This window comes from Poecilia reticulata, chromosome 2 (genome assembly GCF_904066995.2).
Source record: "Poecilia reticulata chromosome 2, P_reticulata-male-v2, whole genome shotgun sequence".
Taxonomy (NCBI): Eukaryota; Metazoa; Chordata; class Actinopteri; order Cyprinodontiformes; family Poeciliidae; genus Poecilia; species Poecilia reticulata.
In genome coordinates this window covers 41837296-41863965 of record NC_088831.1, presented here as the reverse complement: position 1 = coordinate 41863965, position 26670 = coordinate 41837296, and the positions used below count along the sequence as shown (strand labels likewise).

The following is a 26670-nucleotide window of genomic DNA, read 5'->3' as shown; positions in this document are numbered from 1 at the left end:
ATTACTCTTAGAAACCTATATAAAGTCACTCACAGCCTTAAGGAGAGGTGTGACTTACAATAAGTTTCACTGATGCAAATCTCTGTATTTACTGAGATAATCGGACTGGTTGTTTCTGTCACAGTTGGTCCTTCTTGGTTTATCACCAAATAAAATCTTATTATCCACTAATTTCTCAGGTAATGGAGCACTTAATCCCACTGTTGTTTTTAGCTACTTCTCCACAGTTTGTTGGATGTTAAATGAACTTTGGCGATCAGGACTCTTTTTCTCTCTCCTCCACATTGAACAGAACTCCAATCCCAGAAATGAAAATTTATAAAATTATAACCATTAACTCCTAAAAGTCACAAAAACCTTTAAACAACGTAAGTGATCAAGTGTAGATCATATTCCTTTCTAATTCACTTTCGCGCTTTCTGCTCGTTTCTTTTACAGATAATTGAAGAGAGAGATGAGGATGTAAGAACCTTCACACACGCACATCTAGTATCTGTATCATCCAGCTCATGTTTTTATTGATATGGCTTGCACTTTACATCTGGGTCTTATTTAGTGATGATTGTTAACAAAACCAGTAGTCATGGAGTTTCTATGAGCCTTTCATAACTGAAAGGCTCATAGAAAAACAAACTGTTTCCAGTATGTGACCCTTTTTACTGGTTCAGCTGGGTCTGCTTTACTTGTGTCTTGAAGTAACTTTAGGTGTTTAAAAGAAATTTTAAAAAGGATTTACACCTGGAAGAAATGGATTGTTATGTTTTGTATTTTACTTTAAGTGATTTCAATTAAAACTTTAAACAGCATAAGTGATCAAGTGTAGATAATTCATTTCTAATTCACTTGAAACTGGTTCTGATTCAAAGATTTTATGAATAAGCACAAAAGAGTAAGTGGCAGATAGGTATTGATTATTTCTGGAATTTTAGATAAACTGACTTCAACTAATAAATCCTGATCAGCACTGATGAGGTTTTATTAGTCAATATAAGTGATCAGGTGCTGATCTTTTTAACTCACTTTCTGTCTCCACTTTCTGTTTGTGTTTCTTTTACAGAGATCTAACCTGGTCCAGGTAGAAGTTCAAACCTTCACATACATTTATATGATATGACTTTTTAATTAAAATGGCTTTCTTGGTCAGTGTTTCATCTGGGTCTTTTTGGTGGCAACACTTGACAAGAACCAGTACCTATTGGGAAACATTAAGCTAGCCAGAGGCAGGTTTCCAGTATGTGACCCTTTTCCTTTTATGTGACCCATACTTCTGAGTTACTAGAGGGAAACTTGTAGTGTATGTAAGTATCTTCTGTGCTATTTACAAGTGTAGCAGGATTACATGATGTTAATAAAGTACACACAAGGTACCTCTGGTGTGCTCATGACATGGAAATCTATAGGAACCATACGGCCATACACCTGTGGAGCACTTGCTTCCAAAACAACCTGTAGGGATAAACTACTGAGTATTTACTACAGGATATTTACTGGATGATCTAAAGGTATTTTGGAGAAGATTAATAGGATCAAGAACAGAGTGCTGTACTGGTACTTATAGGTGTCATGATGTATTTACTCAACAAATGTTAAACAAGAGTTACAATTGGAAGGAATTAATTTTAATTTATGACATTTTAGATTAAATACAACTAATATATTTTAAGCAATAAGTGATCAGGTGCAGATTATATCTTTCTAACTCACTTTCTGCTTGTGTTTCTTTTGCAGAGATCTGCAGAGACTGAGGTAGAAGCCCAAACCTTCACACACAAATCTAGTATTTGTATCCAGTTTATCAGATGTTTTTAACTGATGTGGTTTTCAATTTGGAGAATGATCCATGTTTCAGACGGGTCTTATTTAATGGTAGTACTTGACAAAAACCAGTACTTATGGAGTTGGTACCTATATTGAAACTTCAAGCTGCTTTTATAGGCAGTGGTATCAATTTGCATATTTTTCTGGAGCATTTTACTTCACTTTTCTCATTAGTTGAATGTATTAAGCTAGCCAGAGGCAGGTTTCCAGTATGTGACCCTTTTTTCTGGTTCAGCTGGGTCTTATTTACTTGCGTCTTGAAGTAACTTTAGGTGTTTTCCACTGGGAAGTCGCACTCTAACCTGTCAATGTGCGGTTCGGTTCTGCTCCTTGTTATTGTGGACGGGCTGTGATCAACTCTCTGCTGATGTTCACCTCAAGGTTCTGGTTCTGATGGACTCAAATATACCAGATATGTCATTTGGTTTCAGAGAAATTTATTGCTAATCCAAACATAATGATAAACACTCAGAACAGCTGATTATTGTGGCACACATATGAATATAGTTAAATCTGGCACTTTATATTTTTTTTTAAATGTGTAACATTCTGGATTCAGATAATGGAGTCAAAAATTTTTTACCAAATTCCCAACTTTGTTTTAGTTTTAAATCTAAACAAAACATGAAATTCACATTACACCAAACTAATGTTGTGTAATTTGGTCTTTCATGTTTGGACAAACTGCAGCTCAGACAGAAGCTGATCACAGCTTCACCGTTTTTCTCTCCTCTATTGCTGCCCGATTTTCAGAGACAAGCTGCTAAATCAAGAACAGGCTAAAGTTACCACATTTTTTATAAAACTAATTTTAAAAAGGATTTACACCTGGAAGAAATGGATTGTAATGTTTTGTATTTTACTTTAAGTGATTTCAATTAAATCTTTAAACAACATAAGTGATCAAGGGCAGATAATTCATTTCTAATTCACTTTCCTTCTTTCCTCTTGTTTCTTTTACAGTCACCTGAAGAGAGCGATGACGATGTACGAACCTTCACACACACATCTAGTATCTGTATCATGTGGCCCAGATGTTTTTATTGAAGTGACTTTCTCTTTACATCTGGGTCTTATTTAGTGATGAGGCTTAACACAAACCAGTGGTCATGGAGTATCTATAAAGGCTTCAACTATGACCCAAAGCAGTTTTTTCTGGGACTTTTACTTCCTTTTAGTTGGATGCGTTTCCTCTGTGGAGTAAAAACCAGGCCTGCTTAGATAACTGTAACGTTAGCAGAGATCTGAGGACAGTGAAACCAGTGGAGCCTTGATATCAGATGGATGTTGGATGAACTGTGGGAATCATGACTCCTTTCCTCTCCTCCACATTGAACGGAGCTCCAATCCCAGAAATGAAAATTAATGAAATTATAACTCGTAACCGCCAAAAGTCACAGCAATTACTCTTTGAAATAAACATAATCAACCTAAATTCAGTTTATTGGACTTGATTTGGAAAGACACCTGTCTATATGAGGTCCCACAGTGGACAATGCAGGTCAGAGGTCAAACACCACACATGAAATCAAGGGAAGTGACATTTAGCAATTTTTCTATTGTAACAACAACCTGTGTAGTTTTAATGTCAATGGATACACAGTTTCTGACGGATCGATCTTTCTGGTTTATCAGAAAGTAAATTCTATGATCCACTCATTCCTCAGGCCATGGAGACTTTAGTCTCCCAGCATCATGCTCAGCATCTTTGGATCTTTCTGATTCATCAGTGTTTTACATATAAAGAATGATTGGTAAAAATACTGTAACTTGAATGTTATGTTTCTGTTACAGATGGGCTTTGGTTGCTTCGATGATGTTGTCCAGGATGTTCGTTCTGAGGTAACAAGGAGTTTCCATCACTTGTTGTTTTAGCTACTTCTTTACAGTTTGTTACTTTAGGCCATTTCTGTCTCTTGAAGGGCACATACAGCAAACCAAGAGATGTTCACACTTTATCTGTAGTTCACTTGTGACATACTCAGAATACCTCTGTGAAGGATATTAGAAAATAGAAGTCTACACACGCCGTGCTTGCTTCCTTAACTACCTACATGGATATCGTGCTGACAGAATACCTGTAACCAGGTTTTTAAACTCCTTACAATATTTTTCTGGGATCTTTTATTTCACCTTTCCCTTTAGTTAAATGCATCTTCACAATGAGGTTCAAAACCAGGCCTGTTTGCATAAACCAGGTGTGGTGCTTCAGTGATCCAGAGAAGCTATCTTCACTAAGGACAGCTAGAAGATAGAATAATAGAGATCAACATCAGATGGGATTGGTGGATGTTAAATACTGTAACAATCGTGAATCCTTTTCTCTCACCTGCACATAGAATGGAGTTCTAATCCCTACAATGAAAACCCATGTCATTACCCAAAACCCCCAAAAGACACAACAATTACTCTTAGAAACCTATATAAAGTCACTCAAAGCCTTTACTGAGGTAATCGGACTGGTTGTTTCTGTCACACTTGGTCCTTCTTGGTTTATCACCAAATAAAATATCCGCTAATTTCTCATGTAATGGAGCGCTTAATCCCACTGTTGTTTTTAGCTACTTCTTCGCAGTTTGTTGGATGTTAAATGAACTTTGGCGATCAGGACTCCTTTCCTCTCTCCTCCACATTAAACGGCTCCAATCCCAGAAATGAAAATGAATGAAATTATAACCACTAATTCCCAAAAGTCACAGCAGTTCCTGAAGGGCTCAGCATGGTCAAATCTAAGTCATCAGGTTTCAGGATTGTTGTTTTCACACACAATGTTCAAGGTCCACACTGAGCCGAGCTCCTGTGAAACTCCTCCCACTGCAGTATTTGTCATGGTCTCTTGTCATATGTGTGACTTACAACAACAAACACAGTGATTGTGACATCATGGAGGAGCGACCATAATGAGTTCACTTGTTCAATCAATCACACAATAGTTTAACATGCAGGGGTGCAAAATGTTCGCCAGGGACGTGGTGACATGAAGGTCGGACGACATGATGCCGTGAACAGAACGATGTGATTTTTGTTACGTAACCATGAATATGGGAACCGACTTACTCTCAGGATACTGATGTGAAAATATTGGAAACTAGACAAGTACATAGATATTACTTGCATCTAGTAGCATCTTTGTGGATATGACAGGTAATTGTAGGCTAATTACAGGATATTTACAGATGATTCAAAGATTTTATGAAGAAGCACAAAAAGGGTGTCAGTACAGTTATACTGGTATCTATAGGTGTCCTTATGGTGTCATTATGATGCATTTTCTCTGACAGCTAGGTATTGATTGTTGATTTATTTCTGACATTTTAGATAAACAATGACTATATAAGTGATCAGGTGCTGATCATTTTAACTCACTTTCTGTCTCTGCTTTCTGTTTGTGTTTCTTTTACAGACATCTAAGCTCCTCAAGGTAGAAATACCTACTTTCACACACATTTATATGTTATGACTTTTTAATTAATATGGCTTTCATGGTCAGTGTTTCATCTGGGTCTTTTTGGTGGTAACACTTGACAAGAACCAGTACCTATTGGGAAACATTAAGCTAGCCAGAGGCAGGTTTCCAGTATGTGACCCTTTTCCTTTTATGTGACCCATACTTCTGAGTTACTAGAGGGAAACTTGTAGTGTATGTAAGTATCTTCTGTGCTATTTACAAGTGTAGCAGGATTACATGATGTTAATAAAGTACACACAAGGTACCTCTGGTGTGCTCATGACATGGAAATCTATAGGAACCATACGGCCATACACCTGTGGAGCACTTGCTTCCAAAACAACCTGTAGGGATAAACTACTGAGTATTTACTACAGGATATTTACTGGATGATCTAAAGGTATTTTGGAGAAGATTAATAGGATCAAGAACAGAGTGCTGTACTGGTACTTATAGGTGTCATGATGTATTTACTCAACAAATGTTAAGCAAGAGTTACAATTGGAAGGAATTAATTTTAATTTATGACATTTTAGATTAAATACAACTAATATATTTTAAGCAATAAGTGATCAGGTGCAGATTATATCTTTCTAACTCACTTTCTGCTTGTGTTTCTTTTGCAGAGATCTGCAGAGACTGAGGTAGAAGCCCAAACTTTCACACACAAATCTAGTATTTGTATCCAGTTTATCAGATGTTTTTAACTGATGTGGTTTTCAATTTGGAGAATGATCCATGTTTCAGACGGGTCTTATTTAATGGTAGTACTTGACAAAAACCAGTACTTATGGAGTTGGTACCTATATTGAAACTTCAAGCTGCTTTTATAGGCAGTGGTATCAATTTGCATATTTTTCTGGAGCATTTTACTTCACTTTTCTCATTAGTTGAATGTATTAAGCTAGCCAGAGGCAGGTTTCCAGTATGTGACCCTTTTTTCTGGTTCAGCTGGGTCTTATTTACTTGCGTCTTGAAGTAACTTTAGGTGTTTTCCACTGGGAAGTCGCACTCTAACCTGTCAATGTGCGGTTCGGTTCTGCTCCTTGTTATTGTGGACGGGCTGTGATCAACTCTCTGCTGATGTTCACCTCAAGGTTCTGGTTCTGATGGACTCAAATATACCAGATATGTCATTTGGTTTCAGAGAAATTTATTGCTAATCCAAACATAATGATAAACACTCAGAACAGCTGATTATTGTGGCACACATATGAATATAGTTAAATCTGGCACTTTATTTTTTTTTAAAATGTGTAACATTCTGGATTCAGATAATGGAGTCAAAAAATTTTACCAAATTCCTAACTTTGTTTTAGTTTTAAATCTAAACAAAACATGAAATTCACATTACACCAAACTAATGTTGTGTAATTTGGTCTTTCATGTTTGGACAAACTGCAGCTCAGACAGAAGCTGATCACAGCTTCACCGTTTTTCTCTCCTCTATTGCTGCCCGATTTTCAGAGACAAGCTGCTAAATCAAGAACAGGCAAAAGTTACCACATTTTTTATAAAACTAATTTTAAAAAGGATTTACACCTGGAAGAAATGGATTGTAATGTCTTGTATTTTACTTTAACAGTGATTTCAATTAAAACTTTAAACAACATAAGTGATCAAGTGTAGATAATTAATTTCTAATTCTCGTTCCTTCTTTCCTCTTGTTTCTTTTACAGTCACCTGAAGAGATCGAGGAAGCTGTACGAACCTTCACACACACATCTAGTATCTGTATCATCTGGCTCAGATGTTTTTATTGAAGTGACTCTCTTTACATCTGGGTTTATTTAGTGATGAGGCTTAACAAAAACCAGTAGTCATGGAGTATCTATAAAGGCTTCAACTATGACCCAAAGCAGTTTTTTCTGGGACTTTTACTTCCTATTAGTTGGATGCGTTTCCTCTGTGGAGTAAAAACCAGGCCTGCTTAGATAACTGTAACGTTAGCAGAGATCTGAGGACAGTGAAACCAGTGGAGCCTTGATATCAGATGGATGTTGGATGAACTGTGGGAATCATGACTCCTTTCCTCTCCTCCACATTGAACGGAGCTCCAATCCCAGAAATGAAAATTAATGAATTTATAACCCATAACCGCCAAAAGTCACCGCAGTTACTCTTTGAAATAAACATAATCAACCTAAATTCAGTTTATTGGACTTGATTTGGAAAGACACCTGTCTATATGAGGTCCCACAGTGGACAATGCAGGTCAAAGGTCAAACACCACACATGAAATCAAGGGAAGTGACATTAAGCTTTTTTTTATTGTAATTCCAACCTGTGTAGTTTTAACGTCAATGGAAACACAGTTTCTGACGGATCGATCTTTCTGGTTTATCAGAAAGTAAATTCTATGATCCACTCATTTCTCAGGCCATTGAGACTTTAGTCTCCCAGCAACATGCTCAGCATCTTTGGATCTTTCTGATTCATCAGTGTTTTACATACAAAGATTGATTGGTAAAAATACTGTAACTTGAATGTTATGTTTCTGTTACAGATGGGCTTTGGTTGCTTCGATGATGTTGTCCAGGATGTTCGTTCTGAGGTAACAAGGAGTTTCCATCACTTGTTGTTTTAGCTACTTCTTTACAGTTTGTTACATTAGGCCATTTCTGTCTCTTGAAGGGCACATACAGCAAACCAAGAGATGTTCACACTTTATCTGTAGTTCACTTGTGACATACTCAGAATACCTCTGTGAAAGATATTAGAAACTAGAAGTGTACACACGCCGTGCTTGCTTCCTTAACTACCTACATGGATATCGCGCTGACAGAATACCTGTAACCAGGTTTTTAAACTCCTTACAATATTTTTCTGGGATCTTTTATTTCACCTTTTCCTTTAGTTAAATGCATCTTCACAATGAGGTTCAAAACCAGGCCTGTTTGCATAAACCAGGTGTGGTACTTTAGCAATCCAGAGAAGCTATCTTCACTAAGGACAGCTAGAAGATAGAATAATAGAGATCAACATCAGATGGGATTGGTGGATGTTAAATACTGTAACAATCGTGAATCCTTTTCTCTCTCCTGCACATTGAATGGAGTTCTAATCCCTACAATGAAAACCCATGTCATTACCCAAAACCCCCAAAAGACACAACAATTACTCTTAGAAACCTATATAAAGTCACTCACAGCCTTTACTGAGGTAATCGGACTGGTTGTTTCTGTCACACTTGGTCCTTCTTGGTTTATCACCAAATAAAATATCCGCTAATTTCCCATGTAATGGAGCGCTTAATCCCACTGTTGTTTTTAGCTACTTCTTCACAGTTTGTTGGATGTTAAATGAACTTTGGCGATCAGGACTCCTTTCCTCTCTCCTCCACATTAAACGGCTCCAATCCCAGAAATGAAAATGAATGAAATTATAACCACTAATTCCCAAAAGTCACAGCAATTTCTGAAGGGCTCAGCATGGTCAAATCTAAGTCATCAGGTTTCAGGATTGTTGTTTTCACACACAATGTTCAAGGTCCACACTGAGCCGAGCTCCTGTGAAACTCCTCCCACTGCAGTATTTGTCATGGTCTCTTGTCATATGTGTGACTTACAACAACAAACACAGTGATTGTGACATCATGGAGGAGCGACCATAATGAGTTCACTTGTTCAATCAATCACACAATAGTTTAACATGCTTGGGGGCGAATTGTTCGCCAGGGAAGTGGTGACATGAAGGTCGGACGTGAACCTTCGTGAACATGCCGTGAACAGAACGATGTGATTTTTGTTACGTAACCATGAATATGGGAACCGACTTACTCTCAGGATACTGATGTGAAAATATTGGAAACTAGACAAGTACATAGATATTACTTGCATCTAGAAGCATCTTTGTGGATATGACAGGTAATTGTAGGCTAATTACAGGATATTTACATATGATTCAAAGATTTTATGAAGAAGCACAAAAAGGGTGTCAGTACAGTTATACTGGTATCTATAGGTGTCCTTATGGTGTCATTATGATGCATTTTCTCTGACAGCTAGGTATTGATTGTTGATTTATTTCTGACATTTTAGATAAACAATGACTATATAAGTGATCAGGTGCTGATCATTTTAACTCACTTTCTGTCTCTGCTTTCTGTTTGTGTTTCTTTTACAGACATCTAAGCTCCTCAAGGTAGAAATACCTACATTCACACACATTTATATGTTATGACTTTTTAATTAATATGGCTTTCATGGTCAGTGTTTTATCTGGGCCTTTTTGGTGGTAACACTTGACAAGAACCAGTACCTATTGGGAAACATTAAGCTAGCCAGAGGCAGGTTTCCAGTATGTGACCCTTTTCCTTTTATGTGACCCATAATTCTGAGTTTCTAGAGGGAAACTTGTAGTGTATGTAAGTATCTTCTGTGCTATTTACAAGTGTAGCAGGATTACATGATGTTAATAAAGTACACACAAGGTACCTCTGGTGTGCTCATGACATGGAAATCTATAGGAACCATACGGCCATACACCTGTGGAGCACTTGCTTCCAAAACAACCTGTAGGGATAAACTACTGAGTATTTACTACAGGATATTTACTGGATGATCCAAAGGTATTTTGGAGAAGATTAATAGGATCAAGAACAGAGTACTGTACTGGTACTTACAGGTGTCATGATGTATTTACTCAACAAATGTTGAGCAAGAGTTACAATTGGAAGGAATTAATTTTAATTTATGACATTTTAGATTAAATACAACTAATATATTTTAAGCAATAAGTGATCAGGTGCAGATTATATCTTTCTAACTCACTTTCTGCTTGTGTTTCTTTTGCAGAGATCTGCAGAGACTGAGGTAGAAGCCCAAACCTTCACACACAAATCTAGTATTTGTATCCAGTTTATCAGATGTTTTTAACTGATGTGGTTTTCAATTTGGAGAATGATCCATGTTTCAGACGGGTCTTATTTAATGGTAGTACTTGACAAAAACCAGTACTTATGGAGTTGGTACCTATATTGAAACTTCAAGCTGCTTTTATAGGCAGTGGTATCAATTTGCATATTTTTCTGGAGCATTTTACTTCACTTTTCTCATTAGTTGAATGTATTAAGCTAGCCAGAGGCAGGTTTCCAGTATGTGACCCTTTTTTCTGGTTCAGCTGGGTCTTATTTACTTGCGTCTTGAAGTAACTTTAGGTGTTTTCCACTGGGAAGTCGCACTCTAACCTGTCAATGTGCGGTTCGGTTCTGCTCCTTGTTATTGTGGACGGGCTGTGATCAACTCTCTGCTGATGTTCACCTCAAGGTTCTGGTTCTGATGGACTCAAATATACCAGATATGTCATTTGGTTTCAGAGAAATTTATTGCTAATCCAAACATAATGATAAACACTCAGAACAGCTGATTATTGTGGCACACATATGAATATAGTTAAATCTGGCACTTTATTTTTTTTTAAAATGTGTAACATTCTGGATTCAGATAATGGAGTCAAAAAATTTTACCAAATTCCTAACTTTGTTTTAGTTTTAAATCTAAACAAAACATGAAATTCACATTACACCAAACTAATGTTGTGTAATTTGGTCTTTCATGTTTGGACAAACTGCAGCTCAGACAGAAGCTGATCACAGCTTCACCGTTTTTCTCTCCTCTATTGCTGCCCGATTTTCAAAGACAAGCTGCTAAATCAAGAACAGGCAAAAGTTACCACATTTTTTATAAAACTAATTTTAAAAAGGATTTACACATGGAAGAAATGGATTGTAATGTTTTGTATTTTACTTTAAGTGATTTCAATTAAAACTTTAAACAACATAAGTGATCAAGGGCAGATAATTCCTTTCTAATTCACTTTCCTTCTTTCCTCTTGTTTCTTTTACAGTCACCTGAAGAGAGCGATGACGATGTACGAACCTTCACACACACATCTAGTATCTGTATCATGTGGCCCAGATGTTTTTATTGAAGTGACTTTCTTTTTACATCTGGGTCTTATTTAGTGATGAGGCTTAACACAAACCAGTAGTCATGGAGTATCTATAAAGGCTTCAACTATGACCCAAAGCAGTTTTTTCTGGGACTTTTACTTCCTATTAGTTGGATGCGTTTCCTCTGTGGAGTAAAAACCAGGCCTGCTTAGATAACTGTAACGTTAGCAGAGATCTGAGGACAGTGAAACCAGTGGAGCCTTGATATCAGATGGATGTTGGATGAACTGTGGGAATCATGACTCCTTTCCTCTCCTCCACATTGAACGGAGCTCCAATCCCAGAAATGAAAATTAATGAATTTATAACCCATAACCGCCAAAAGTCACCGCAGTTACTCTTTGAAATAAACATAATCAACCTAAATTCAGTTTATTGGACTTGATTTGGAAAGACACCTGTCTATATGAGGTCCCACAGTGGACAATGCAGGTCAAAGGTCAAACACCACACATGAAATCAAGGGAAGTGACATTAAGCTTTTTTTTATTGTAATTCCAACCTGTGTAGTTTTAACGTCAATGGAAACACAGTTTCTGACGGATCGATCTTTCTGGTTTATCAGAAAGTAAATTCTATGATCCACTCATTTCTCAGGCCATTGAGACTTTAGTCTCCCAGCAACATGCTCAGCATCTTTGGATCTTTCTGATTCATCAGTGTTTTACATACAAAGATTGATTGGTAAAAATACTGTAACTTGAATGTTATGTTTCTGTTACAGATGGGCTTTGGTTGCTTCGATGATGTTGTCCAGGATGTTCGTTCTGAGGTAACAAGGAGTTTCCATCACTTGTTGTTTTAGCTACTTCTTTACAGTTTGTTACATTAGGCCATTTCTGTCTCTTGAAGGGCACATACAGCAAACCAAGAGATGTTCACACTTTATCTGTAGTTCACTTGTGACATACTCAGAATACCTCTGTGAAAGATATTAGAAACTAGAAGTGTACACACGCCGTGCTTGCTTCCTTAACTACCTACATGGATATCGCGCTGACAGAATACCTGTAACCAGGTTTTTAAACTCCTTACAATATTTTTCTGGGATCTTTTATTTCACCTTTTCCTTTAGTTAAATGCATCTTCACAATGAGGTTCAAAACCAGGCCTGTTTGCATAAACCAGGTGTGGTACTTTAGCGATCCAGAGAAGCTATCTTCACTAAGGACAGCTAGAAGATAGAATAATAGAGATCAACATCAGATGGGATTGGTGGATGTTAAATACTGTAACAATCGTGAATCCTTTTCTCTCTCCTGCACATTGAATGGAGTTCTAATCCCTACAATGAAAACCCATGTCATTACCCAAAACCCCCAAAAGACACAACAATTACTCTTAGAAACCTATATAAAGTCACTCACAGCCTTTACTGAGGTAATCGGACTGGTTGTTTCTGTCACACTTGGTCCTTCTTGGTTTATCACCAAATAAAATATCCGCTAATTTCCCATGTAATGGAGCGCTTAATCCCACTGTTGTTTTTAGCTACTTCTTCACAGTTTGTTGGATGTTAAATGAACTTTGGCGATCAGGACTCCTTTCCTCTCTCCTCCACATTAAACGGCTCCAATCCCAGAAATGAAAATGAATGAAATTATAACCACTAATTCCCAAAAGTCACAGCAATTTCTGAAGGGCTCAGCATGGTCAAATCTAAGTCATCAGGTTTCAGGATTGTTGTTTTCACACACAATGTTCAAGGTCCACACTGAGCCGAGCTCCTGTGAAACTCCTCCCACTGCAGTATTTGTCATGGTCTCTTGTCATATGTGTGATTTACAACAACAAACACAGTGATTGTGACATCATGGAGGAGCGACCATAATGAGTTCACTTGTTCAATCAATCACACAATAGTTTAACATGCTTGGGGGCGAATTGTTCGCCAGGGAAGTGGTGACATGAAGGTCGGACGTGAACCTTCGTGAACATGCCGTGAACAGAACGATGTGATTTTTGTTACGTAACCATGAATATGGGAACCGACTTACTCTCAGGATACTGATGTGAAAATATTGGAAACTAGACAAGTACATAGATATTACTTGCATCTAGAAGCATCTTTGTGGATATGACAGGTAATTGTAGGCTAATTACAGGATATTTACATATGATTCAAAGATTTTATGAAGAAGCACAAAAAGGGTGTCAGTACAGTTATACTCGTATCTATAGGTGTCCTTATGGTGTCATTATGATGCATTTTCTCTGACAGCTAGGTATTGATTGTTGATTTATTTCTGACATTTTAGATAAACAATGACTATATAAGTGATCAGGTGCTGATCATTTTAACTCACTTTCTGTCTCTGCTTTCTGTTTGTGTTTCTTTTACAGACATCTAAGCTCCTCAAGGTAAAAATACCTACATTCACACACATTTATATGTTATGACTTTTTAATTAATATGGCTTTCATGGTCAGTGTTTTATCTGGGCCTTTTTGGTGGTAACACTTGACAAGAACCAGTACCTATTGGGAAACATTAAGCTAGCCAGAGGCAGGTTTCCAGTATGTGACCCTTTTCCTTTTATGTGACCCATACTTCTGAGTTACTAGAGGGAAACTTGTAGTGTATGTAAGTATCTTCTGTGCTATTTACAAGTGTAGCAGGATTACATGATGTTAATAAAGTACACACAAGGTACCTCTGGTGTGCTCATGACATGGAAATCTATAGGAACCATACGGCCATACACCTGTGGAGCACTTGCTTCCAAAACAACCTGTAGGGATAAACTACTGAGTATTTACTACAGGATATTTACTGGATGATCCAAAGGTATTTTGGAGAAGATTAATAGGATCAAGAACAGAGTACTGTACTGGTACTTATAGGTGTCATGATGTATTTACTCAACAAATGTTGAGCAAGAGTTACAATTGGAAGGAATTAATTTTAATTTATGACATTTTAGATTAAATACAACTAATATATTTTAAGCAATAAGTGATCAGGTGCAGATTATATCTTTCTAACTCACTTTCTGCTTGTGTTTCTTTTGCAGAGATCTGCAGAGACTGAGGTAGAAGCCCAAACCTTCACACACAAATCTAGTATTTGTATCCAGTTTATCAGATGTTTTTAACTGATGTGGTTTTCAATTTGGAGAATGATCCATGTTTCAGACGGGTCTTATTTAATGGTAGTACTTGACAAAAACCAGTACTTATGGAGTTGGTACCTATATTGAAACTTCAAGCTGCTTTTATAGGCAGTGGTATCAATTTGCATATTTTTCTGGAGCATTTTACTTCACTTTTCTCATTAGTTGAATGTATTAAGCTAGCCAGAGGCAGGTTTCCAGTATGTGACCCTTTTTTCTGGTTCAGCTGGGTCTTATTTACTTGCGTCTTGAAGTAACTTTAGGTGTTTTCCACTGGGAAGTCGCACTCTAACCTGTCAATGTGCGGTTCGGTTCTGCTCCTCGTTATTGAGGACGGGCTGTGATCAACTCTGCTGATGTTCACCTCAAGGTTCTGGTTCTGATGGACTCAAATAAACCAGATTTCATTTGGTTTCATAGAAATTCATTGCTGATCCAAACATAATGATAAACACTCAGATCAGCTGATTATTGTGTCATACATATGAATATAGTTACATTCTGGCACTTTATATTTTTTTAAATGTGTAACATTCTGGATTCAGATAATGGAGTAAAAAAAATTAAACAAATTCCCAACTTTGTTTTAGTTTTAAATCTAAACAAAACATGAAATTCACATTACACCAAACTAATGTTGTGTAATTTGGTCTTTCATGTTTGGACAAACTGCAGCTCAGACAGAAGCTGATCACAGCTTCACCGTTTTTCTCTCCTCTATTGCTGCCCGATTTTCAAAGACAAGCTGCTAAATCAAGAACAGGCTAAAGTTACTGCATTTTTTATAAAACTAATTTTAAAATGGATTTACACCTGGAAGAAATGGATTGTAATGTTTTGTATTTTACTTTAAGTGATTTCAATTAAATCTTTAAACAACATAAGTGATCAAGTGTAGATAATTCCTTTCTAATTCACTTTCCTTCTTTCCTCTTGTTTCTTTTACAGTCACCTGAAGAGAGCGATGACGATGTACGAACCTTCACACACACATCTAGTATCTGTATCATGTGGCCCAGATGTTTTTATTGAAGTGACTTTCTCTTTACATCTGGGTCTTATTTAGTGATGATGCTTAACACAAACCAGTAGTCATGGAGTATCTATAAAGGCTTCAACTATGACCCAAAGCAGTTTTTTCTGGGACTTTTACTTCCTTTTAGTTGGATGCGTTTCCTCTGTGGAGTAAAAACCAGGCCTGCTTAGATAACTGTAACGTTAGCAGAGATCTGAGGACAGTGAAACCAGTGGAGCCTTGATATCAGATGGATGTTGGATGAACTGTGGGAATCATGACTCCTTTCCTCTCCTCCACATTGAACGGAGCTCCAATCCCAGAAATGAAAATTAATGAAATTATAACTCGTAACCGCCAAATGTCACAGCAATTACTCTTTGAAATAAACATAATCAACCTAAATTCAGTTTATTGGACTTGATTTGGAAAGACACCTGTCTATATGAGGTCCCACAGTGGACAATGCAGGTCAAAGGTCAAACACCACATATGAAATCAAGGGAAGTGACATTAAGCTTTTTTTTATTGTAATTCCAACCTGTGTAGTTTTAACGTCAATGGAAACACAGTTTCTGACGGATCGATCTTTCTGGTTTATCAGAAAGTAAATTCTATGATCCACTCATTCCTCAGGCCATGGAGACTTTAGTCTCCCAGCATCATGCTCAGCATCTTTGGATCTTTCTGATTCATCAGTGTTTTACATATAAAGAATGATTGGTAAAAATACTGTAACTTGAATGTTATGTTTCTGTTACAGATGGGCTTTGGTTGCTTCGATGATGTTGTCCAGGATGTTCGTTCTGAGGTAACAAGGAGTTTCCATCACTTGTTGTTTTAGCTACTTCTTTACAGTTTGTTACTTTAGGCCATTTCTGTCTCTTGAAGGGCACATACAGCAAACCAAGAGATGTTCACACTTTATCTGTAGTTCACTTGTGACATACTCTCAGAATACCTCTGTGAAAGATATTAGAAAATAGAAGTGTACACACGGTGTGCTTGCTTCCTTAACTACCTACATGGATATCGTGCTGACAGGATACCTGTAACCAGGTTTTTAAACTCCTTACAATATTTTTCTGGGATCTTTTATTTCACCTTTTCCTTTAGTTAAGTGCATCTTCACAATGAGGTTCAAAACCAGGCCTGTTTGCATAAACCAGGTGTGGTGCTTCAGTGATCCAGAGAAGCTAGCTTCGCTAAGGACAGCTAGAAGCTAGAATAATAGAGATCAACATCAGATGGGATTGGTGGATGTTACATACTGTAACAATCGTGAATCCTTTTCTCTCTCTTGCACATTGAATGGAGTTCTAATCCCTACAATGAAAACCCATGTCATTACCCAAAACCCCCAAAAGACACAACAATTACTCTTAGAAACCTATATAAAGTCACTCACAGCCTTTACTGAGGTAATCGGACTGGTTGTTTCTGTCACACTTGGTCCTTCTTGGTTTATCACCAAATAAAATATCCGCTAATTTCTCATGTAATGGAGCGCTTAATCCCACTGTTGTTTTTAGCTACTTCTTCACAGTTTGTTGGATGTTAAATGAACTTTGGCGATCAGGACTCCTTTCCTCTCTCCTCCACATTAAACGGCTCCAATCCCAGAAATGAAAATGAATGAAATTATAACCACTAATTCCCAAAAGTCACAGCAGTTTCTGAAGGGCTCAGCATGGTCAAATCTAAGTCATCAGGTTTCAGGATTGTTGTTTTCACACACAACGTTCAAGGTCCACACTGAGCCAAGCTCCTGTGAAACTCCTCCCACTGCAGTATTTGTCATGGTCTCTTGTCATATGTGTGACTTACAACAACAAACACAGTGATTGTGACATCATGGAGGAGCGACCATAATGAGTTCACTTGTTCAATCAATCACACAATAGTTTAACATCCAGGGGTGCAAAATGTTCGCCAGGGAAGTGGTGACATGAAGGTCGGACGTGAACCTTCGTGAACATGCCGTGAACAGAACGATGTGATTTTTGTTACGTAACCATGAATATGGGAACCGACTTACTCTCAGGATACTGATGTGAAAATATTGGAAACTAGACAAGTACATAGATATTACTTGCATCTAGAAGCATCTTTGTGGATATGACAGGTAATTGTAGGCTAATTACAGGATATTTACAGATGATTCAAAGATTTTATGAAGAAGCACAAAAAGGTGTCAGTACAGTTATACTGGTATCTATAGGTGTCCTTATGGTGTCATTATGATGCATTTTCTCTGACAGCTAGGTATTGATTGTTGATTTATTTCTGACATTTTAGATAAACAACAACACTTTCTGTCTCTGCTTTCTGTTTGTGTTTCTTTTACAGACATCTAAGCTCCTCGAGGTAGAAATACCTACATTCACACACATTTATATGTTATGACTTTTTAATTAATATGGCTTTCATGGTCAGTGTTTCATCTGGGTCTTTTTGGTGGTAACACTTGACAAGAACCAGTACCTATTGGGAAACATTAAGCTAGCCAGAGGCAGGTTTCCAGTATGTGACCCTTTTCCTTTTATGTCACCCATACTTCTGAGTTACTAGAGAGAAACTTGTAGTGTATGTAAGTATCTTCTGTGCTATTTACAAGTGTAGCAGGATTACATGATGTTAATAAAGTACACACAAGGTACCTCTGGTGTGCTCATGACATGGAAATCTATAGGAACCATACGGCCATACACCTGTGGAGCACTTGCTTCCAAAACAACCTGTAGGGATAAACTACTGAGTATTTACTACAGGATATTTACTGGATGATCCAAAGGTATTTTGGAGAAGATTAATAGGATCAAGAACAGAGTACTGTACTGGTACTTATAGGTGTCATGATGTATTTACTCAACAAATGTTAAACAAGAGTTACAATTGGAAGGAATTAATTTTAATTTGACATTTTAGATTAAATACAACTAATATATTTTAAGCAATAAGTGATCAGGTGCAGATTATATCTTTCTAACTCACTTTCTGCTTGTGTTTCTTTTGCAGAGATCTTCAGAGACTGAGGTAGAAGCACAAACCTTCACACACAAATCTAGTATTTGTATCCAGTTTCTCAGATGTTTTTAACTGATATGGTTTTCAATTTGGAGAATGATCCATGTTTCAGACGGGTCTTATTTAATGGTAGTACTTGACAAAAACCAGTACTTATGGAGTTGGTACCTATATTGAAACTTCAAGCTGCTTTTATAGGCAGTGGTATCAATTTGGATTTTTTTTCTGGAGCATTTTACTTCACCTTTCTCATTAGTTGAATGTATTATCGATGTCGGATCCAAAAGCAGGCCTATTTATATAAAAAGGTTTGGTGCTTCAGCATCAGCAATCCACTTAATGCAAGTTTAAGGACAGTGAAACCCATGGAGCCTGGATATGAGGTGGGATTGATGGATGTTAAATGAACTGTGGTAATAAAGACTCCGTTCCTCTATCTTGCACATATAAGATATTCTATATTATATTCTGCAATCCCAGATTCGAGTCCCGATCTGTTGAACTTTGCTGCATGTCTTCTTCCTCTCTCACAACTTACTTTTATGTCATTTCACTATCAAATAAAGGCCTGGAGCTCTAATAGCCAAAAAAATGAAAGAAAATAAATGAAACCAGTAATCCCCAAAAGTTACAGCAATTACTCTTTAAACCTATGCAGAGTCGGCTAAAACTTTAAGGAGAGGTGTGGCTTACAGTTATTCTCACTGATGTACAGTAGATGTCTCTGTTTACTGAGGTGAAAATGTTAGTGACATTTGGATTTTCTGATTTATTACCAAATGAAGTTCAATGATGACCTTCTGTGCTATTGACCGAGTACCCCCAAAATGTTTAAAAAAAAAACCAGTACACCCAAAATTTTAGTCAAACAAGTGAATTGAACATCACATTTATTACTTGACAAAGAAAAAGTTGGCCAGTTAATGCTATTTAACAACATATGCGGTCATAAAAATCTATCCTTGCGCGGACATGTCCAGGATGTCCGCTTCGAGTCCACGGCTGTGCGGCAGCGTATCGGTTAGTGTGCGTTACCCAGAAGGCATTTGGGCACAACACCGTGACTGAAACAATGACTGGGGCAGGCTACTATATAAAGTACTGGCGCGTCCATTGGACATTTGTAAAATATGGGACGAGTCTGTATTCTACGGGATGGGTGGCAACCACCTCCTGCTGAAGAGCAGATCTGAGCCCCATGATGGTTGAAGAAAAATCCACTTATTAGCTGCACCAGATTATAAACTGCATGGTTCAACGCTCAGGAAAAAAGTAGCGGCTTATAGTCCGGAAAATGCAATACATAATGATTCTCTCCACTAAACTCAATAGTGTGAGTAACAATAAATGTGTTTTTTTTCCATTGTATGTCATTATAGGATCTCAGCGTTCCTGCGTTCTGTTTTGCTGCCTCATCTGGAAGTGGGAATTATTCTAAACTCATCCGATCCGCCTCAGGCCCGTCTGCCAATGAAGCACTCAGTCATGTTGGTTCTGTTTCTAATGACCTCCCGACTACATCAGACTTCATGAATGAAGATATGGTTAGTACCTTTTAAATGTGTTTAAATGCTGGGAAACAATTGTGATGTGTGTAGAACACAGAACATATTCATACATTGTAAATTTTGTTTTAATTCAATGAACAAGTGAACGTTAAAGACCTTTTATGCAAAATAAATTGTTTCATACTTCTGTTTGGGTCTTAATGTTTCAAAAAGGTGCTTCAGACACCCAGCTCCGTTTTTTGGTCTTTGGAAAACTAGCATTTTCAAAAATCAATTGTTTTGTCATAATCGACAACCACTGCGCTGTTACCTAGCAACCCCAGCAGAGCTCTAGCATGTTTGGTCAGCTGGTTTTACAGCTGTATGCACTGTACAATGGCTGCTGAAAAAGTCAAGTGTTCTGTTGTTTGTTTACCATCCAGAAACCATTTGCTGCATTCTTGTTACTTGTGCCAGATGCTTTAATTCTGCTTTTCAAAGATGTGTGGTTGTATAATAATTTGCAGCCATTTTACGGGTGAGCGTAAACGTTGAGTTGGGGTCATGGGACACAGCAGCTTATATGGATTTGGTGACAAGACACCCTAAAACAGATCATTCTGAAAGGAGCTCAAAATGGACAGAACTCACTAGACTAAAATCTCATTATCCAAAAATGATTTTGTGCAAAAAAATGAAATGAACATGCTTTGCATCACCCAAAGTCATATCTTAATCTGTTAAAGAGAGCATAAAAGGTCGCCTTCAAGTAAAATAACCACCAAGTAATGAATAAAATTGTCCATCCAGATAATGTCCTGCACAGTTTTCTAGTTTCACTTTATGGTTCACAAAAATATTTAGCTTAAACTGAAGAAACAGCATCCAACAATCAGAGCTGTTTAAAGTATTTATAATTGTTCTTGTGTCTGAATTTCTCTGCTGCAGCCGAATTCGCCTTTCGAGTCCTCAAGCACAAAATTTGCCTTTTGGTCTGGCACACCGCAAGGATACACGTCCACGGACTTTGCAACCCCATCTGCTAGTTTTGCACAAAGATCTGCTGGTTCTGCCCCCTCACCTGCTGTTTCTGGAGCCTCATTTTGTTTTGGAACTGGTAGTTGTTTATTTGGTAATAAAGGAGCCCATTTTACTAATGCAGGAGCATCATTTAATTTTGGATCCGCACCTGCTAGTACCTTACTGTTTCGTTCTGCAGCCCCGCCTGCTGTTCCTGGAGCTGGAGGATTATTTGGTAGTACTGCAGCCCCGCCTGCTGGTTCTGGAGGATTATTTGGTAGTACTGCAGCCCCGCCTGCTGTTCCTGGAGCTGAAGGATTATTTGGTAGTACTGCAGCCCCGCCTGCTGGTTCTGGAGGATTATTTGGTAGTACTGCAGCCCCGCCTGCTGGTTCTGGAGGATTATTTGGTAGTACTGCAGCCCCGCCTGCTGGTTCTGGAGGATTATTTGGTAGTACTGCAGCTACTGGTTTTGGAACTTCACTTGGTGGCACTGCAGCCCCACCTGCTGGTTCTGGAGGATTATTTGGTAGTACTGCAGCCCCGCCTGCTGGTTCTGGAGGATTATTTGGTAGTACTGCAGCCCCGCCTGCTGGTTCTGGAGGATTATTTGGTAGTACTGCAGGTACTGGTTTTGGAACTTCACTTGGTGGCACTGCAGCCCCACCTGCTGGTTCTGGAGGATTATTTGGTAGTACTGCAGCCCCACCTGCTGGTTCTGGAGGATTATTTGGTAGTACTGCAGCCCCGCCTGCTGGTTCTGGAGGATTATTTGGTAGTACTGCAGCCCCGCCTGCTGGTTCTGGAGGATTATTTGGTAGTACTGCAGCCCCGCCTGCTGGTTCTGGAGGATTATTTGGTAGTACTGCAGCTACTGGTTTTGGAACTTCACTTGGTGGCACTGCAGCCCCACCTGCTGGTTCTGGAGGATTATTTGGTAGTACTGCAGCCCCGCCTGCTGGTTCTGGAGGATTATTTGGTAGTACTGCAGCTACTGGTTTTGGAACTTCACTTGGTGGCACTGCAGCCCCGCCTGCTGGTTCTGGAGGATTATTTGGTAGTACTGCAGCTACTGGTTTTGGAACTTCACTTGGTGGCACTGCAGCCCCGCCTGCTGGTTCTGGAGGATTATTTGGTAGTACTGCAGCTACTGGTTTTGGAACTTCACTTGGTGGCACTGCAGCCCCACCTGCTAGTTCTGCATCATCATTGGTTCAGTCGGTATCAGTATGGTCCAAAACAAGCTCTCTTGCTGATATAAATCCAGCATTATTTGGGCAACCTCTCCCATTTTCTGAATCTCCAAAAAGAGGCTCCATATTTCGCTTGGGGGGATGTATAGGAAGTAGTATTGCACAGCATGAAGCTCTTCCACCTCCTCCTCCTCCAGGGGCCTTTGGAGCTCCTCCACCTCCATTGCCCATTGGAGTTCCTCCTCCTCCTCCAGGGGCCTTTGGAGCTCCTCCACCTCCATTGCCCATTGGAGTTCCTCCTCCTCCTCCTCCTCCTCCTCCAGGAGCCTTTGGAGCTCCTCCATCTCCAGTGGCCAGTGAAGCTCCACTACCTCCTCCTCATTTTCGTTACAAGAGCCTCTCTAAATTAGTGGATAGTCTGGTTTGTCAAGCATATGAGACACAATCACGTCATCCATCTTTTGAGTGAGTTCTTGAACACACAAACCATTCTGTCTTTATCAGCACTGAGCTGATATTTTCCATCTTATTACCTGGAATTGAGTCTTTTGTGTTGTATGATGTTGGTCCAGAAGTCCAGACCCAGAAGAGCAGAAGCTGAAGTGGATTAAGATCTTCCAGCTGCAGCAGTCGGTAAGATGTTTTGCTCCGTTGTTTAAATCGGTCCAAAGCTCAGAGAACAAAATTATATTACGAAGAAATACATAAAGAAGATCTCCATCCATATTTTATTTTATGAAGTAATAGAAACTTCTGCTCAACTCCAGTTTGCTTGTCTACAAAGTTCTATTTGTTTGTGTAAGTGTGAGTAATCAAACAGAGATGGGAACCAAAACACTGAACTCTGGTTCGCCTACAAACCTCTGTCTGAGTTCGGTTGAAGTGACTTCTAGTGTGATTTGAATGTGAACACCAAGCGAACCAGAGTCCGCTCTAAAAGCAGGAAGCGAACGATAGTGCAGGGCATTTGGAATTAATACAACCAGAACAAATGCGTGTCTAGTGTTAGCAGGAGAAATGGCTCATGGTCTTTTACCGACAACAGAAGAGAAATCCTACAACCGCTAAAATCGAACTCTTCTCCATTTTTGTTAACATTTTCTGAAGAAGGAAGATGCACTCAGGATCTTTTTCAGAAGTTTTTGTCGTTTCCGTGTTGAAATTTGCTGCTGTTTGGACTAATTGATTCATCTGACTCTACGTTACTTGAGTCAGATAGTTGTTGCAATGAGGTGCTGATGTGCTGTTTAGTTTACAACCATCTGCCTCTGGTCTCATCTGTCCAAACAATGTTGTTACAGAGGTCTTCATTATTTTAAAGAGTCAAAGTTTCTCCCAATGTTCCAACCAAATGGAAAAACATGTGGAAGGTCCACAGGATATCTATTGACCTAAAAAGGCATATTATACAATAAATTAAAAAATGCTGTTACATAAAGTTATCTTGATAAAAGATGGCAATTTGTACATACCGATCAGTCTCGATATGCTTCAGTACGACCTGTGGTGACCCATGAGCCTCAATACTGGGTATAAGATTTGTTTGTTGTGTATGTTAATGAGATATGTCCTGCTTTTGTCACAACTGCACTTTTCTCTCTAAATGTCAAAGATGCAGAGATAATTGACTAAGTTTTGTTTTTTTATTGAGCAAAAATATTTGGTTTCAACCTTTCTGAGTTGTAACTTGTGTCAATCTTCTGTGTGCGGCAGGACGGATACTGGGAGTTAACTGTTGGGCTGGGAAAACTGATCAATGTCAACGTGGATGTGTTTGCTAACGTGTTCCTGAAGGGCAAAGGGATTCATTCTCTGGGTGAGCGTTCACGTTACGCTATGTGTGGAAGAGTTGTTAATGTTAAGACATTCACTGATCTGATTCTTTTTTACTATTTATCTTCTAGAAAAATATTTAAATAAACCTGGTGGTTTTAATCTCAGTCGTCTAGGTTTGGTTGACTCCAGTGTTGAAACTGAACGATATCTTTACGTTAAAGGTGCAAAGGTCAACGCAGGCATCCAGAGGCTGGTGGCGACTCTGTTGGTTCTGCAGCTGATGAGGGAGGAGAAGCTGGAGGAAGGAAAACTGCTGCGGAGTCTGTTTCACCTGATGGAGCCGACCGGGTCCAGGTCAGAACCACAACACATTACATAAACACATGAGAACCAACAAAAACGGACCAAAACAGAACCAGACCTGGTCCAGGTGGAAAGTAAATTGCTTCTGCAGACCCAGAGGTCCATTAATTAGCAGCATTTGATCCAAACTAGAACCCCATGGGAGGAACATGAACACCTGACACTCTAGTTCTGGAACATGTTGGCTTAACTTCATATTTCTACCATCCAGGAAACGATTAATTAGATTAATCGTGACCCACCTGTGAAAATAGAAATCACATTTTTAGTAGTTTATCAGTTGCATTTTCCATTGATATTTATTGTGTATATATCACAATATACATTGTTGGTTTATATATCATATTATATTTTGCGGTCATTTTTAACCTTTCTTCACAAATGTTAAAACAAAAAAAACATACAATACTGAAAAAAACACAAGACAAAATAAGTACAGAAATAGACAAACAATATTTAAATTCATCAATCGCAGGAACACAAAGTGTAACCTGGATAAAGTCTAGATAAAAGCATGAGTTTGTTGCACCTTCACTTTGTTATATATATAAAGCTGAATTTTTCCTCTACATTCTCTAAAACATCTCCAAGGAATTCCTGCTAAGTCTGTAGACAAAGTAATTTAAGAAAATAGAATCGATCCTTATGTACTAAACTTTGTTGAGTAAATATGTTTTATACATTTTTGTTTTAATTACTTGCATGAAGCAGAGATGTGAGTGTTTGCTTCCAGGTGAGTGTTTCTGAATGTTTTCCCCCTGCAGGTCTGAGCGCTGGCAGCAGGTGAAGAAGGCAGTGGACTGGGTGCGCTGGGCCGACCGGGAGTATCCGTGCGCCTGCAGCCGGCTGGAGTTCGGCTGGAGCTGGGAGTCTTCCACCCGACAGCTGCTGGGCTTCGAACGCTTCCCTCCGTTGTCACCCCTCATCAGCCTGGAGCTGCAGAAGACCACAACACCGCTGGCTGTCCACTGAGGAAATGATGCAACACTTTCTGAAAGTCATATATCAGTTTGTATTTTGTTTTTCTTTTTATCTGCTTCGGTTTGTGCTTTGCAAAGATGTAAAGAAGATCAAAAATGACATAACAAAATATTAAAATATTTTATAATATTAAAACATGAGAGGAAGGAAAAGAGATTTGTTTCATCCACTTAAATGATGCAAAATCAGTAAAATTACACTCACAGAAGGATAAATGGAATTAGAAACGAGCCGTTATCAATCACAAACTGGAGAACATAATTGATCCCACAATCTAAACGTCTTCCTAACAAATTCAGAAAGCCGAATCTTGGTGGTTTGCTTTTATCATAAAAGATTAAAGATTTGTCCATGTGGTTTTTTTGTGATACTTTTTGAGTTTAATTCTTGTGTTATAAAACCAATTTTTTGGGAGAAATTTGCTAATTTTTTATCTCCCTTTCAGATATTACTTTCATTTGAAGATGGCTTGGAACTAAAATATATATTTTTCTTTTTTGTTGTTTTGCAGTGGTTTAAGGCACCTTCTTTGTTTTTACTGTTTTAACCTGTTTTGATATATTGCTTTACATATAAAATCAGCTGTCACCTGAAAATTGTAGCAGGCATTAGAAATACAAACAGCAAAAATATTCTGTACCTATTTTCAGTATCGGTTAATCTGAAAAAGAAACAATATTTTTCACTATTAATGACGGTAACCTGTTAAAATAAAATTTCAGATGTGGTTTGTTTTTATGTCCACGTTTATTGAATCTGTAATCATTTTTATTTGACTGACTATAGTAATCTGAAAAATGTTTATCAATTTTTTTAATGGCATTTGGGTAAAATGAAAATTAAATAATTAAATGAACGCAGCCAAAGTTCTGTCCATGTAATTTTTTTTAATCATCCCATCTTGTGATTCTCTTATTGAAACATTGACATTTTCGATGAATGAACAGTTTAATCGACTTGTTTCATTGTCATGTTTATAGCAAAATTCAAATAAATTACTAATGTAGCAATTGTATTTCAAATTACAATATTTCATTTCGTAGGTGTCAGTGTCTGTTTTTGTTCAATTTATCTAGATCTAAAATAAAATTTGTGTCATTGCAGTAGTTGGTATAATGTGTTTATGAATGAAGCGAGCCTCTAGGTATGTTGGTGCATGGTTATGTTGGTAAGTAAATTAAAGATGCCAACCTATGATTGTTTTGGTTTTATATCTTGTTTCTGAGTTTAGCTTTTGCGCCAAACCAGGTAAATTACTCAACTCAGACTAATTCTCTCAGCTTTAGGATTTTCCAGATTTAAAAAAAAGCTTTATAAAATACATAAAATAAAGGGGAAATACCCGAGATGCACATTCTTTTAATCCCATGTTATTTCAAAAGAAATCTCGCGATATCTTTTCTAATCTCAGCCCCTCCCTCAAGCCTTGAAGATTCTGTTTGATAGTTGACAGTCGAGGGGTAATAAATGGACGGT

At 38.1% G+C, this 26670-nt stretch overlaps 1 protein-coding gene across 1 annotated transcript in view; it reads left to right on the top strand.

The window, feature by feature from the left end:
• LOC103461836 (protein mono-ADP-ribosyltransferase PARP4-like) overlaps window positions 1-26229 on the top strand; it is a 50133-nt gene extending 23904 nt beyond the window's left edge. The window contains exons 36-51 of the mRNA XM_081604679.1: window positions 9392-9409; window positions 10063-10080; window positions 11114-11137; window positions 11944-11991; window positions 13563-13580; window positions 14234-14251; window positions 15281-15304; window positions 16111-16158; window positions 17697-17714; window positions 18366-18383; window positions 19754-19918; window positions 20810-22539; window positions 22647-22707; window positions 23788-23890; window positions 24072-24204; window positions 24978-26229. Coding sequence (XP_081460805.1) covers window positions 9392-9409; window positions 10063-10080; window positions 11114-11137; window positions 11944-11991; window positions 13563-13580; window positions 14234-14251; window positions 15281-15304; window positions 16111-16158; window positions 17697-17714; window positions 18366-18383; window positions 19754-19918; window positions 20810-22539; window positions 22647-22707; window positions 23788-23890; window positions 24072-24204; window positions 24978-25185 — 2652 coding nt within the window. The 3' untranslated portion in view covers window positions 25186-26229. The remainder of the gene's footprint in view (window positions 1-9391; window positions 9410-10062; window positions 10081-11113; window positions 11138-11943; window positions 11992-13562; window positions 13581-14233; window positions 14252-15280; window positions 15305-16110; window positions 16159-17696; window positions 17715-18365; window positions 18384-19753; window positions 19919-20809; window positions 22540-22646; window positions 22708-23787; window positions 23891-24071; window positions 24205-24977) is intronic.
• The last annotated feature ends 441 nt before the right edge of the window (window positions 26230-26670 follow it).